The sequence below is a fragment of the Macaca fascicularis genome, chromosome 20 (assembly GCF_037993035.2).
Source record: "Macaca fascicularis isolate 582-1 chromosome 20, T2T-MFA8v1.1".
NCBI classification, from domain to species: domain Eukaryota; kingdom Metazoa; phylum Chordata; class Mammalia; order Primates; family Cercopithecidae; genus Macaca; species Macaca fascicularis.
The window spans coordinates 8419548-8435385 of NC_088394.1; the positions used below are offsets into that span (position 1 = coordinate 8419548).

Consider the following 15838-nt stretch of genomic DNA (forward strand, 5'->3'; position numbering starts at 1 on the left):
GTTATCTATCAGTAAAAGAGGAAGTGGCCAGAATATTATTACAAATTACATTCTATTAAACAAAGTTTCTTTGCTACCCGTTGATATGAAAAGTAAATATTGACCTAATGCCAGAACTTTACAATATGGGCACACCTTTCCCTTTCTGGTTAATAAAGTAGGATGGAAGGTTGTCAGATTCAAAAGCAAGTATGCAATTTGAAGAGTGGGGAAAGTATGATCCCAAATATTGAATTGTTTGTATTAATCAACTGAAGTTAATTTCTATTCATTTCATGTGACTTTTTTGTTTACTAGACCAAAGAGTTTAAGATTTGTTATTAAAAAAGGTCTTTCCTTTTTTAGGCTTTTAACTTTTATTTTTGAGAAGTAAAGGCTGTAGAATTGACAAATTTGAATAACCCTAAAACTGCATGAAGAAGAGATGTTCTTAAAACCACACGGCATGACTCTGTAGGCAATGTTAGAGGATTTTGGCATTCATTGTTGAATTTCGTGCACACGTTTTATTTTATTTTATTTTTAATTTGCATGTCAAAAAAGTGGTTCCCTTTTCTTTTCCTCGTTATTTCATTTTATTCTCTGTGAAGATACTGTAAATTTATTTTGATCTCATTTTCTTTTCGTTAGATTTATTTTCTTCTGTAGTGACATTTAGAAAGGTATTTTTGGTATCCTTCTTTGAATACTTCAGGGGTTACAGCTAACTGGTGACAGAAAAAAATATCTTGTTCACATTTGTCGCTTAATTATTGCACATCTCAGTACTCTTATAATTTCTCTAATTTGCATGTTACAGAACTGAAGCCAGGACAAGAAATAGAAATTAAAGCGAGAGAACATTACCAAGTGGTCATTGACTGAAATAATAATCTGCATGTTGTTTTCCCTTCTCCCTCCTGCATGCAGGGATTTGGTTTCGTAACTTTCGAAAATAGTGCCGATGCGGACAGGGCGAGGGAGAAATTACACGGCACCGTGGTAGAGGGCCGTAAAATCGAGGTGCATGTTCAAAATATTTTCCTTTTCATCTTTTTTATAAATGTCTGCTTCACGCTCATTCGTTGTTCCAGATGCATCATTGGCGTCTTGTATGTGACCCTATTCCCCCTCATTGTTTATATATATATATATATTTTTATATATAAAAAGGAAAACTGGCCTTACTTTTTTTTTAGTTTTACTTTATTATGTTACTCTTATTACCACTGAAAGGTGGATGGCAAACGTGAGACAAAAGAAAGGTTAATCGGAAAGGGTTTTTTGTTGTTGTTATTTTCTATGTTTTATAATTAATGGGTGCAATAGGTTCCAAAGAATAGACAGTGTTGCAAACCAAATAAAATACAGAACAGTTTATTTTTCTTTTTCTTTCCACTTCAGGGTTGAAGAGGGATCCACAGTGGTTTGCAAATTAAACCAAATTGGGAAAGCAAAAAAGATTGTATTTTTTGTTTTGTTTTGTTTTGTTTTTTGGAAAAAAAAAATCAGAGGTTTTTACTAAACCTCTGATTTTTTTTTTTAAGAAGCCAGTTTGAATTTCTGTATTCTTTTGATAACAAAGTGAATAACCAAACAGGATTTCCTGTTCAGTATCTGGCCCCTGTTCACTGAAAGCATAAATACCAAAATACTGACACTCAGAGTCTGCTATTTGTGCCACTGGGATCTCCCGCAACATAGCCACAGGGTCATATTTGTTAAATTTTTTTTTTAATACCAGTTACAAATGCTTTAGTCTTTGGAGTAAGATGTTGCATATTTTGCCTTTCATTTTCCCCTTCGACGATAACGCTTAGGCCCCTCACCAAACTCTCAGTAACCATGGTAACTGTATACAAACCCATGCTGGCGATGGTGGTGAATGGTAAGTGGTGAAGTCCATCTGCCGTTTCACGTATTTAGTGCTGATATATCTATATACATATATATACCACGTGAATTTTTTTGACTTGTCGTATTAAGTTTTCTTGATGCTCTATTTTTTTGGATATTGGTACGCCTGTAATTGAGTGTACGTTCTAAGCTAGCCTGGGAGGCACTGACTGGATTGAGTTATGACCGGTGCACATCTTACTCAGATTGTTAACTCCATATTGTGTTAAACAATGCACCCTCTCTTTTATCCTTTTGTTAGCTGTGACTTTAAAGCTTGAATGATTTTGTTAATTCTTGCGATGTAAAAGGCTCTTGTTCCAAGTGTTGAATGCTAGATGTTGCTTTCCTGATGGTTCTTTCCTCTTAAAGTGTTGCACACGGCTAAGACTTGTTTGTCCCTTTTTTTGACATTTATGTTCCCTTGTACCTTGTCTATTCTCTCTTCTCCACTGCATGCTCCTTCATATAAATTTTATTTTATGTTAAAAAAATATTGTTTGTGTTACCATGGAGTACACGCATGCTTTTAAATCTTCAATTATGCAGTATCTTTTAATTTGCTTTTACTGTCTCTTTATTAAACTCTTAATGATATGACATTGCTTTATTGAAATGATTTGTAAGTTAAATGGTTATGAAGTACATGTAATTTTAAAAATGTATGATTTTGTTATGCACCTACTGCCTTTTATAAATTAAAATGCATTTTAGTTTTCAGTTTTCTTTTTTTAATAAGTAATCACGGTCATAATGCATGCAACTAATTGAATTGGGAGCTGGCCCTAGAATATGTGCTTATTTGAGTTTTCTATGTACATAGGTAAATAATGCCACAGCACGTGTAATGACAAATAAAAAGACCGTCAACCCTTATACAAATGGTAAGTAGAGATTGGCCTTTTATAAGAAATTCTCTCTAACTGTTCAAGTAATTTAACCAGAGATTCCATTACAACAAGCTGTGTTTGCTGGGCATTGACACTGTTTTTACTACTGACCTGCTGCTACAGTGAACCACCTACATCAATAAGATTATTTTCACAACAAAGGCAAATGAAGTATTCAGGTTAAGTGTGTATGCCCTTTTTCCCTTCTTTCTAGAATAACTCTTGTTTGGGATTGAGATACAGCAATTATTTGGAAATTAGTTTGAGAATTTAATTGGTTATGACAGTAAGTTGAGGGGAGAATTGGAGGTTTAGTTTGTTTGCTTTTCAACACCATCTCCTCGTTGATTAGTAATCATTCCTGGAGGTGCAATCACATAATTTATTCTGTCTTTGAGTCTTCTCCAGAAAGATTAGGCATTTGAAGTGGTTTGGAGGATACCTCATGTCTGAATTCCACAGGGTTATCAGAACGTGTGAGTGAGTTATTTGTTCCTCTCTGGGCTGCTCAGTGTTATTTTGGGCTAGTTGAGAATGTTGCTGTGTATTGCAGATCCCATCAGGACAATGCAATTTCTGTTCCTATCAATAAAACTTCTGAAAACTCCTAAAAAGCATTCACATATGAGTCATTAAAAAATGTTCAAACATTTTGATTCCTTAATTCTTCTCAAAATAAGTGTCTCTTAAGATATATGGGGGAGAAACCTGCCACTATGTTAATCACATACTTAATTGTACCAAAAATTAAAGCAATTAAGTTGAAGTATAGACACAGGGTAGAATATTATGCCCATTAAAATGAGCAGGATACAGACCATAAAGGGTCTCATAATTAAAAAATTAAAATAAATGTTTATAGCATAACTTTAGATAAATGATAACATGCCAAAATGCTAATTGTTGTGTTAAATTGTGAGACTGACATTTTTTCTTTGATTGTTTATGAAAATAATGTAACTTTATTACATCAAAAGGAGATATATGGAATTTTATACTTCTAAGGTTTTAATTGGACAAGGAGATAGACTTTTTAAAAGTAAAAAAAAAAATTAAAAGCAACATTAAAGACAAGTCAAATATATTTTAAACAACTCCATTGCCACCCTGGTTTCCTACCTCCCCATCACAGGAAGCCACAATTACAGATTGCTGTCTAGTTTTATTTTGTGTATTCGTGCCTATGCACATAATAGGTGTTCATTTGTAGTATTCACAGTATTGTATATTTTTATGTGAATAATATGATACAGCTGATAATTGGGTTTTTATAAATCTATATAGAGTTCTTTCAATATATACAGATTAGACTAATTCATTTCAGTGGTTACATAATATTACACAAAACAGATAAATGGGTTCAATAAGAACTAAATACTGATTGTTAGATCATTGTTTTGTTTTATTGTGATTAGCAATGTATTGTCACTTGGTAGTTTTGTTTTTCCTGTTTCTTTGCCAGTGACTACCAATTTGACAGTCAGTTTGCTCTTAATTTTAAAAGGGGCATCATTAAACAGGGATATACCATCTATGTAATAGGGCTCTAAGTTGAAAGACCAGAAGAATTGCTTATTCTGCTGACCATTTTTCTCAGCTTTAGCAACCAAGACATGCCCTTAAATGGTATAGACTATCTTCACACCAGACTTTGATTTGTGTGCCATACAGCCTTTCTACTTGGGTAAAAGCAGTGACTCTGAAGCTTGCTAGATTTAAAACATGGTGACATCAACGTGACGGTTGGGCATAGTCTTTAATTAAGAAGTTGCACAGTTGCCCAGGCACATGCGAGCCTGTATATGACTAGCTGCTCATGTGTGCCGAGTGAGAAACTAGAGCAAGAAAAGCCAAATATTATTCCATAAGCCATGTGCATGTATATTTTAAAAGAGTTATTGATCAATTTTATGCCCAGGGACTGAAAACTAGTCCTGTAGGATTTTTTAAACACAATTCAAAGCCCGTTTATAAATAAGTAGCCTTTCTGGAATATGAGGTATGCATTATGTGAGGCATTTTAAGTGCGCTAGACACAAATGAAGTCCTGTAAAGAGGACATGATTATCCCTACTTTAGAGATGCAACATTGAGGCTAGAGAAGATGAAGTAATAAAGCAATTTTTTTTTTTCTTGAGACAGGGTCTCACTTTTTCACCCAGGCTGGAGGGCAGTGGCACAATCTTGGCTCACTGCAACCTCTGCCTCCCAGGCTCAAGCAATCCTCCCTGGTAGCTGGGATTACAGCCACGTGCCACAATGCCCAGCTAGTTTTTTACTTTTTATAGAGATGAAGTTTCACGATGTTGCCCAGGCTAGTCTCGAACTCCTGAGCTCAAGCAATCTGCCTGTGTCGGCCTCCAATAATGCTAGGATTATAGGCATGAGCCACCACTTCTGGCCTAGCATTTTCTTTTTATTATGAAGTAACAGAATCTTGTGACCCTGCCTGCGTGTGTGTATCAGGCATCACTTTCCCTTTGTCTTCTTGTAGAAATGCACTCAAGTGGCAACCCACTACAATAGTAAAAATATTGCTAAATGTGCAACCTCGTGTTCCTGCCAGATGTTGCCTTGCACATCCCATGTCCCATTCCAGGTAGCCATGCACTCAGTTTCCAGGATTAAGTCAGTCATACAGGTCTCTCATCCATGTACCTGCAAAAGGGAACTCAGAATTGTTCCTGTCACACATACTGAGTATGGCACCTAAGGAGTTGATGGATAGACACAGTAGAATTTATTTAAAACAAATGTCAATTCTAATTATATAAAGACTGTGGCTTCTGTAGTGGAGATTATGGAGAACTTTGGTATTCAAAGAAAAGGAGTCCCAAGTTTCAACTCATGAGTATCTCCACTACAAATAAATTCCCTGAAGTGGCAATACAATATTACTGATAAAATATAGGGCCCTCCCAAATCCTTAATAGGCAGGAGGATAGTTATGGCAAAAGAGGGTAAGTCAGGACCAATAAAGTCACACTGAAATGAGAAAATTAAGCCATTGGTGAGGTTCACTCATTAGCTTCATATTTCATTCTTGCAAAGCATAGAAACTGTACTTCAGCAAAATTATAAATTACTAGAGCTATCAAAGTTTCAGGTCATCTCCAGGTGATGAAATATAGTTATCGATGCCCGCATCACATTCATACATTACCTCAATCACATATCCAGAAAAAAAGTTTTAGCAGCTGCAAAGTTTCCAGTGATAAAAAAGACTGAATTCTAAATGTGATGGGATACCTGTCAGAGAGGTGTATGGTTCGTAACAGAGGGGGTGGATACTATTCTCAGGATATTCAAACAATGACATAAGGAAAAGCTGTAGAATGAGCTGTAGGCTTCTGGATGTTCTATTGAAAGGTTCCCCAAAGAGGGAATTGGACTATTTCTCTATTGCTATTTCTCCTAAGGACACCTACCCACGTGGAGGAGTTGGGGTTTGCTGTATTCTTTGGGGATCAGATGTTCGATCTGCATTACAAGATCGAGAGCTGAATTCACAAGGATTTCCTGGATACTGGGGAAGCATGGGTGCTAGACATGGCTTTTTCATTTTCTTAGAGATGTTAGGAAGGATGAAAATGGGGCAAACATATCCAAGACTCTGGAGAGAGGTAGACTTCGTTGCCAGTATCAGTTCTGCCATTCACTGGCTGTTGAATCGTAGGCAAGTTGTTTAAACTCTCCATGTGCCAGCTCTCTAGTGGGAACCAAACAAATGATGGGAACTACATCATAGTTCTTTGTGATAATTACGAGAGATCAAGTACTCAACACAATGCTAGGCATGCAAAGCGCCCTAAAAGATTTTTTTTACTACTATTTATAGCCCAGTAGTATTTGATTACACAGTCTCAATATTAAATCATATTATTCCTTTATTGTCATGGACAGTTGAATTCCCTGATAGATACTAGTTTAAGGATCAATTCTTCAGATGCTAAAAGGGGCTGAACAGGTAAAAGAGAGAGTCTTTGAAAAACTCAGTCTTTTGGGACTGGCTATTGTTTCCTTACTGAAGTAAAGCAAAATATTTATCTACAAGGAAAAATCAACAGCACTACCACCACAAAGTAACAATAAAAGATCTCAAACATTTGATCTCCCCATCAGGCTCACGATGGGGAGCAGTGGCACATGTGACTAAGTGGGGAGTTAAATGCAGTAGCCCCTGGCCACCTCTAATAAGTCTGTCTATGAGGGATTCTCAGCTTAAAGTTACCATTTGTACCAATGTTTCAAGAGAAATAGAAATCCCGTATTTTAGATGGAATTTAAATGTTGGCAATAAATACACGCCATTAAAGAATACTGAGTGAACCCAAACAAAACACGTTTGTACCCAACGCACACCTCGCTTCTTTTTGTTTGGTATTTTAGAGTTGTCTCCTGTACCGTGTCAGCTGCCAGGTCTCTGGCATCCTTAGTATATATCTTAAGGAAGCATTGACAGGCAGTTTTTGTAACTCCTATAGTGTACATAAGGATGCTCTCTGGAATGCGTTCCTTTGATATGTAACCCAGCAAAGCCTTAGAGAAAGCCTGTGCTGATGTTTTTTGTGTGCACATTCAGACTTGGTCTTTTAACACCCAATGCAGTCATAGGTAACATAGTTAATATAGGTCGTAGCCAGCATCTTTTAGAAATGCTGACACTTGACCTGTGACAAGCTAAATTTGGGGAGGGGAGTGCCAATTCGGATATAGCCCCTTGAGTCCCGGCCACAGAGGGGTCTAAACTGCTTGTGTGTCTGATAGAGCCAGACCCCAAGACGTCTGGTCTCTGCTCCATTGCCTTGTTGCAGGGCTGGAGGGGCCCTGGGAGGCTGGGACCAGTGGGCCTTATCCGCTGTTCTCCTTTTGTTGTAAGCCTCATTGTTCAGTTTAATGTCCTTGATCAAAATCTCTGAATTTGCAAGGCCTGGGGACATACACAAACTGCCTAAGAAATTAAAAATGGGATCATTTTGTTCATCTTCCTGACAGTTCAAGCTCTTATCTCCAGCAGGGTTATCCCAAGGGTCTCTTTCAGGTACGAGATGGAGTCACAGGGAATGTGGGACTATTTGCATGTGATTTGCATGCATTTACATAAGCCCACATGAGCTCTGAGTGGAGGTGATTTTCAAGGGCTGGATTCTAGACCAAATGGACATAACAGACATTTACAGAATACCTTATCCAGCAGCTGCAGAGTACATCTTCTCATCAACACATGGAACATTTCCAGGGTAAGCCACATGTCAGGCCAAACAAGTCTCAATAAATTAAAAAAAAATTTAAACTGTATCAAGTATTTTCTTAGACCGTAATAGAATAAAACTAGAAATCAATAGCAAGAGGAACTTTGGAAACTGTACAAATACTTGGAAATTCAACAGTGTGCTCCTGAATGTCCACTGGGTCAGTGAAGGAATTTTAAAATTTTCTGATATAAATTAAAATGGAAACATGACACGCCAAAGTCTATGGGATACAGCAAAAGCAGTGCTAATCAAAAAGTGTATAGCAATAAATGCGTACATCAAAAAAGTACTTCAACTAAGCAACCGGGACAACAGTCATCCCTAACAGGCTTCTTTCTTTAATATATAGCCCTATGTGAAGCAGGTCCTTGAAGATTGGAAGGAGACATAATCAGAGCCAAAAAAAAAAATTAGTCTCTTAGGAAAAAACTCTATATTCCTTTATTTACAGAAAAACCAAGTAAATACTTATGGAATGCTTATTTTGCCAAACAATGTTTTAGGTGCTGGAGATTCATGTTGGATAGCAGTCTTGCCTGCTTGACTTAATTTTGATGAGGGAGAATGGTTATAAAAGACGATTAAGAGCAAGCAAAGAAAGAAGTTAAATCCAGATAGCATTAACGGCAATGCAGAAAATAAAACTGGGAATGGAATCATGGAATCCAAGAGTAACTCTAAGAGGAGGTAGGAAAGTGACATTAACTGGCATGTTCTGAAAAGACTCCAGAGCCCTAAATAACATCAAGTCGACTTTGTGAAGAACTGGAGAGTTCTCCAAGGATAAGGAGAAGTGGATACAAAGAGACTTTGATATACGGTGATCTTGGGGGGTTTTATAAAGATGAAAATGGCCAGTATCACTGTAGCTGGGAGAGAAGGGGACAGGGAAACTAAGGGAAATGGTACCAAAGTGGTACCAAATAGTTTGGTTAATAGTCAGTGTGTGCTTTTTGACAAAGGTAGGACATGTGTGCTGATCTTAAGTTGGGAAGGAGCTATTGAATTCCGAGTAGCAGGATGACAAAGCTGATGTTCTTTTTAAAAATTGCTTTGGTCACTATGACCAGAATGGACATGGGGGAAGGAGGAGGAAGAAGAGATGGTGAGAATTGGGGCATTTCTGCTGTTGGACCTCTCCAAGCAGAGATGGGAATGCCTTGGTCTGTAGTGGTGGCAATGGAGAAGGAGGGAAGAACTTTTCAAGTTTTAACCAACAGAATTTTCTAATGGATTGCACATGGGGTATGAGGGTAAGAGAGGAATCAAGGAAGTATTGATGAAGAATTTTATTTTGAGCAACCAAGTAGATGGAGATGCCATTTGCTGAAGGGAGAAAGACTTGCTGAGTAACAGGTTTCATGAGTAGAGGGAGAAGAGGGAGACTAGAAGTTGGGTTTTCACGTGCATTGTCGAGTTCAGAAAGGACTTTGGTTTCCTACAGTGGGAGTGGGGTAGCCTTGTTTAGAAGGGATCAAGGATGGGAAGAAGGTTGACATCTGCACTCATGTTCCCATAATGACCGGAGCATTTCATTTTGTGGCACATAGATTCCCAGTTGTTTTCTTGTAGAGGAGACTTTATCAATTACATTTCTCACAATTGATAGTTGCAAACATGAGATAGCACAGATCTCCTGATGAGGGAGAATATGAGAATATCATTTATTTTCTATTTTTTTTTATGAAGAGATTGCCATGGGTAGACTTCGCAAACTCATAACTTGCAGAAAGACAGGGAAACAAACAGCAGATTATAGGTGGATAGATAGATTATAGGTATGTTTATAGATAGAAAGTTCAGTAGATAGATGGATACGTAGGTAGGCAGATGAGATAAACATGATTTCTAGGCAGCCTCAAATGCCTCTGAGAGATCTGTAGTTTTTTTGTTTTATTTTTAGAAAAATGAGGCCACTGGCAAATTTACAATCTTTAAGAGCTACACCAAAATTCATTGATAAGTATACCTTCAATGAAAAGGAAAAGCAAGTCTTATATGCAGAAGAAAGTATTTAAGGTAGTAAGGATATTCAAAAAACAAAACCTGAGATGAACAGTATGGAAAAGACACCATCTCCACTACCAATAAGAGGGAGGAGCATCAGTAGGGTATGAGATGGAGAACAGTAGAAAGATGAAGAGTGAGCACTTAATAATTATTCATGACCCCATATAGATTGAGTTCACAAATTCTAGGTTTCTGTGAATGTCTGCAGCTTTATTTTCTACTAGTTTTTTTACTTTTTTTTAAGACTCTAAGTTGAAATGTAGACATTAATTTCCATATCCTCAGGAATTGGACTTTTTTTAAGAAAAAAGCAGTGGAATTTCAGTTGGTCAAATTGAAGTCATTTCCATACTCATAAAACACATTCTGAAATGTCTGGACTAATATTTATTTTTCCATCACTATAGAAATTCTTATAAGGCAAGATGTGATTAATAAAAGAGAGGAGGGTGTCAGTATGGAATTTCAGAAACCGGTAGGGCAATAGGTCTCAGAATTTCATGTTTCTTTCTGTCACTCCAAAAATGGGGCCTAGGAATTAAATATGCCTCCCAGGTAACTGAAGTGTTAACACTTTGAGAAACTATTCTAAGATCAACCCAGGGGCTGTAAACCACCTAGCTTCTTCAAGTTGGAATTGAAAGTTCTTAGAAAACATTCTTATCAAGTTTTAGAAAGTTCTGGATTTCAACAGACATACTGGCCTGTTGAGTTAGTGAGCCTCCGTTTTCCTTAGTGGATATTAGGAACACCTCTGGTCTATTCTTAGGTGGGGCAGAAAATCACACCTCTCTCTTCTCTGCAGACCACAGGGAGTTCTTACTGTCAAAAATACCTTCCTTCACTTTCAAACTTTTATCATTGCCTTTTCTCAGAAACATTTATTAAAGGATCTTTGGTATTTGATCCTCTGCTCAAGGACTCAGAGCAAAAGGAGTACACACCTTACCCTCCTCTGTCTTTCAAGGTTTTTTTTTTCCTTTTTGAGACAGAGTCTCGCCCTGTCACCTAGGCTGGAGTGCAGTGGCACCATCTCAGCTCACTGCAACCTCTGACTCCCGGGTTCAAGCAATTCTCCTGCCTCAGCCTGATTAGTTGGTACTACTTTGTATTTTTAGTAGAGTCAAGGTTTCGCCATGTTGGCCAGGCTGGTCTCTGGAAACTCCTAGCCTCAAGTGATCTGCCTGCCTTGGCTTCTCAAAGTGGTAAGATTACAGGCATGAGCCACCGTGTCTGGCCTGCATGGAGTTTTCTTTCTTTCTTTTGAGAAAGAGTCTTGCACTGTCACCTGGGCTGGAGTGCAATGGCATGATCTCAGCCATTGCTGGGAGGTTGCTTACTGCAACCTCTGCCTCCCAGGTTCAAGCGATTCTCCTGCCTCTGCCTCCCAAGTAATTGGGATTACAGGTGCCCACCACCATGCCTGGCTAATTTTTTGTATTTTTAGTAGAGATGGGATTTCACTATGTTGGCCAGGCTGGTCTCAAACTACTGACCTCGTGATCTGCCTGTTTCAGTCTACCAAAGTGCTGGGATTACAGGCGTGAGCCACCGCACCCAGCTCCCGCATGCATGCTTTTATAAAGGCTTAACCAGTAGGAGCAGGAAACAATCACAAAACCCTAAAATGATATCGTTCTCTGGAAATTGTTCCTTAAATAATGCCCAGCATATATGTAAAGTGCTTTCCAGTTTGTGAAAATTCTTGTATGCTCTTTTTTGTGAGTAAAGATTTCTAAAGGGCCAGGATTCATTTTACAAAAACCTCTCCATCCAGAACATTTGGAAAATTACAGATTCCATTCATCATATATACAGGTTATCTGAAAGTTACCTTAGATATCATGCATTGATTAAAAATTTTTTACGGCTCCTGAATGCATTAAAAGGTATTCCACAGTAAATCTCTAGGGGATAAAATATCATTTTCTTTGGTCTTCACGAAGCACTTTGGAATTCTCTAGTATCTTGAGGTTATAATTAGGAATGACAATTGTTAGAATATATTGCTGCCAAGAATTTTGTCTATGCAAGCTTTCTAATTTCTGTGAACTTAATGCAGAGGGGTGTGATGGATTATCTAGCAGTGATATATGAAGACAAAAAATTGAAATTATTATAGTAGTTCTAAAAAATATTGATAGAGTAGAAAATTAATTACCATGTCATTTTCAAAGGATTCACTTGTGACTGGTCGGTAGTTTCCATTCCATTAACTTGCACTGGCAGAAAATCAAAGGAGGGCATGAATCTATTTTCTTATGTATGATTTTTAAATATTTTTATGCTTGCCCAAACAACACCTCCTGTACATTTTAAAACACAAAATAAGATGATTTAACCCATTTGCTTTGTGATTCATTTGCAATTATATAAGATGTTGAATCAAATGTGATAATAATGTTTTCATGTATTTGTTTTAAGGCTGGAAATTGAATCCAGTTGTGGGTGCGGTCTACAGTCCGGAATTCTATGCAGGTAAAGAGTTTCTCTTTGCACGAAGTCTTCTCGGTCTTTTCTAAATGTGCTTTGCCTGCCAAGAATGAATGGGTTTTGTAAAATAACCTGAAGCAAGTGAATTCCTATCTTAACAAGTTCTGAATGATTTCTTTGGGCAAAATCAAGAGTGCTTTTAACAGTTTAAAAATTACAAGGGAATCGTGTACGTTTCGTGGTTGGGGGGGGTCAGCATGGAGCCACTGTTCCTTAGGACAATTCTCATTGATTTTGCCCTAAAAAAGCATTGTGAGTTTGTTCAATAGTGTATTGAACAAATGGAGAGCTGCTCACGCCCACTGTATTTCAATGTGCCTGAATGTGTGTTGTAGTCATACATTTCCATTTGGGGTTGGCATTTTCTTTTTCCTGGCAAAGCAGAGAGCTGAGTTGGCTTCATTATTCCAATAATGCAGGAGTGATTTGGAATTGCCAAGGGAAGGCCTATTTCGATAACTAAAAAAAAAAAATAAGTTGTCTGTCTTTGTTCATTAATCAATTTCCCTTAGCAATTCCTTCTCTCTGTACTTTGCCTTCCAGAATATGTTTCTCTCCTCACCCCTTCCCTGCCTAAGCACCAATTCCATTCTCTTAGAAATTTGGGGAGAGCGTAACCCAGAAGCAGTAGCGACTGAGATGTCATGTCTTGATGTCCTAGGCGTGGCCCGTCACTACTGCCTGTATGTCTCCTTGCTCCTGAACAAGGCTGTATTGAATACTTAGGACCTTAGAAGTAGATTTGCCACATGGATATTTAAAAGGAGTCTTTGATGTGGCTTTTGCTTTTTAATAAGGAGAAATAAATAATCCATTGATCTAGAACCACACCCTTAGTAACCTCTTGACGGTAAGTCATACCCCTTGCTTTGTTTCTTCCTGGGCTGCCTAACTTTTGTCATTTTCCTGATACTAAACACTGACCCTTGTAGATGACAAGGGAACATAGAAAACTTAGCTACTCTGGCACAACAACCAGTCTGACAAAATTTAAGTTAAAAAATGTGGTAAATCTGGAAAGGCTCAACAGGATAACCGATTCCTGGATTTTACGTAGGCGATGTTTGGAGTTCTTCTTCATGTGTGAGTTTTACCAGGAGCCTGGATTAAGTCCAGAGATTCTAACGCTGCAAAATAGCTGTGTTCAGTCTTATGGGGGGAACAGACTTAGCCGTCAGGCTTTCCATGATCATATTGTGAACCCTACCCTCCTGAGAAGATACCTCTGCTGAGTGAGGAACATGGACACCATGCCTACACAGCTCAGGTTCAAATTCTGCTTCCCCTACTCACTAGCAGTGTGACCCTGGGCAAGTTACTTTACCTCTCTGTGCCTCAGTTTCCTCATCTGTTACATGGAGATGATAGTAACAAAGTGATTGGTGTTTATTAGAATTAAATGTGTTAATATACGAAGAGTGGTGTGTAGCCAGCCCCTGTAAACGTTTAGTAAATACAAATGAATATGTTAATCGCTTTGCCAGGAAGGGAAAGTTAGCCGCGTATTCCGCTAAATTCTAAGTATACTATGAGACGAAGAGATTCTTTTCTTCGTTGATGAGAATACGAGTCCTTTAGCTCTCAGCGTGTTCATTTAGGGGTTCTTAATTTCTGGGATCAGGGCCATGGTAGTTTATTCAGGGGACACACAGAACATGGCATGTGTTGCTGGGACGCATCTTTGTGCAAAGCTGCAAGGAAATCAAATCCCCCAAATGGTTGAAAAGTCAGACAACAGCTTCTATGCCTCTGCAGCAGGCACTGCCCATGAGTGGAGAAGTTAAAGAAATATCAGTTTCTGTCTATATGCGCATATCCGAGTGCTTATTTTCAGCCTAAAATACTCGAGTGGAGAACAAGTAAGCCTTCTTGTGGGGAGGAAGAGTATGGATGCGTGCGTTGCGGTGAAGAGGGAGAAATGCATTTTTACATTTTTCTGATCCTGTGCAATGGAGTTGTCAGTTACCCTTGGGTCTAGTAAGGAAGAAAATACCAACTATCTCCATTACTTGTGCTTTCAAAGCCACAAACGTATCTGTGGGTGTTTAGGAGGACATTAAGATGACAGTAACAGTTCAGACCGATTTATACATATGAGGATAAATTAATCCGCATGACTTCTAGAACATTAGAGCAGCTATTCAGATTAGCCCAGGGCTGAGCCTCAGAAGTTAGATCATTAGGTTAGAGGAAGACAAAATGTTATAATGTAAGTTAATATTTACTGGATACTTTCTATGGGCCAGGCACTGTTCTAAACACTGTACATAACTTTAATGTGTTTAATCCTCATGGCAATTTTCCAAATGAGGAAACCAAAATACAAAATATTGGTATTACTGCTCTGAGATTTCACAGCTGGTCAGGAGGAGGCCGGATTTTGAAATCAGGCTTTGATCGTCTCAGAATTCATGTTCTTTACAACCAGCTGATACTGGTGAGTTGTGTTTTTTTTTTTTGGAGATCGTTTTGCTCTGTTGCCCAGGCTGGCACGATCTCACCATCTCGGCTCGCTGCAACCTCCGCCTTCTGGGTTCAAGCAATTCTCCTGCCTCAGCCTCCTGAGTAGCTGGGATTACAGGTGCCCGCTACCATGCCGGGTTTTTTTTTTTTTTGGTTTTTTTTTTTTTGGTTTTTTTTTTTTTTGTAGAGACAGGGTTTTGCCGTGTTGGCTAGGCTGGTCATGAACTTCTGACCTCAAGTGATGCACCCAGCCTGTTCATTTTTTTTTTCGTAATATTAAAGGTCGTGATTCCATCGACTGTCTCCTATGATCATGCTACTGCTCTGTGTGCAAACCAAAGGAATGAAAGAAGAGAAGTAACATAATCATTCTGTATTATTCCAGCTGCCACCACCACCACCATATTCAACAAGTGTTACCTGAGAAATCTGAGTATCTGTGTTTCATGCTGCCACTATCTTGATTATCCGGAAAATCCACTTACTTTCCTTTTCAACTGTACATTTGTATGTAGGTAGACAGAGCTCATGATATTCAGAAATGTGGGGACAAGTTGCTGTAATTTTAATACGGCAGAGCAATTCCTTTGAAATATTTGAAGAGCTGCAAACGCTGAAAGTCTGGCTGGCTTAAATCTGAAGTTTCAGGCACCTGCATCTATGGAATGGACCTCTGCAAAGTGGTAGATGCAGAGCACATTCATTTCCATATCCAGGTATAATTATTACTGTCATGCACCTACATATCCATGACTAAGAATTTATGGGGCATTTTAAATTTCCCTAGCTATAAAAAAAGCCTGAATTTATCTTGCAATTCTGAGTGTGCCTCAAAGCTGAAATGAAGACCTT

At 38.2% G+C, this 15838-nt stretch overlaps 1 protein-coding gene across 1 annotated transcript in view; it reads left to right on the top strand.

Annotated features, from left to right (window-relative positions):
- Nucleotides 1-15838, top strand: part of RBFOX1 (RNA binding fox-1 homolog 1) — a 2485336-nt gene that overhangs the window by 2367426 nt on the left and 102072 nt on the right. Inside the window, 3 exon segments of the mRNA XM_074028822.1 lie at nucleotides 910-1002; nucleotides 2699-2759; nucleotides 12455-12508. Of these exon segments, the coding sequence (XP_073884923.1) occupies nucleotides 910-1002; nucleotides 2699-2759; nucleotides 12455-12508 (208 nt within the window).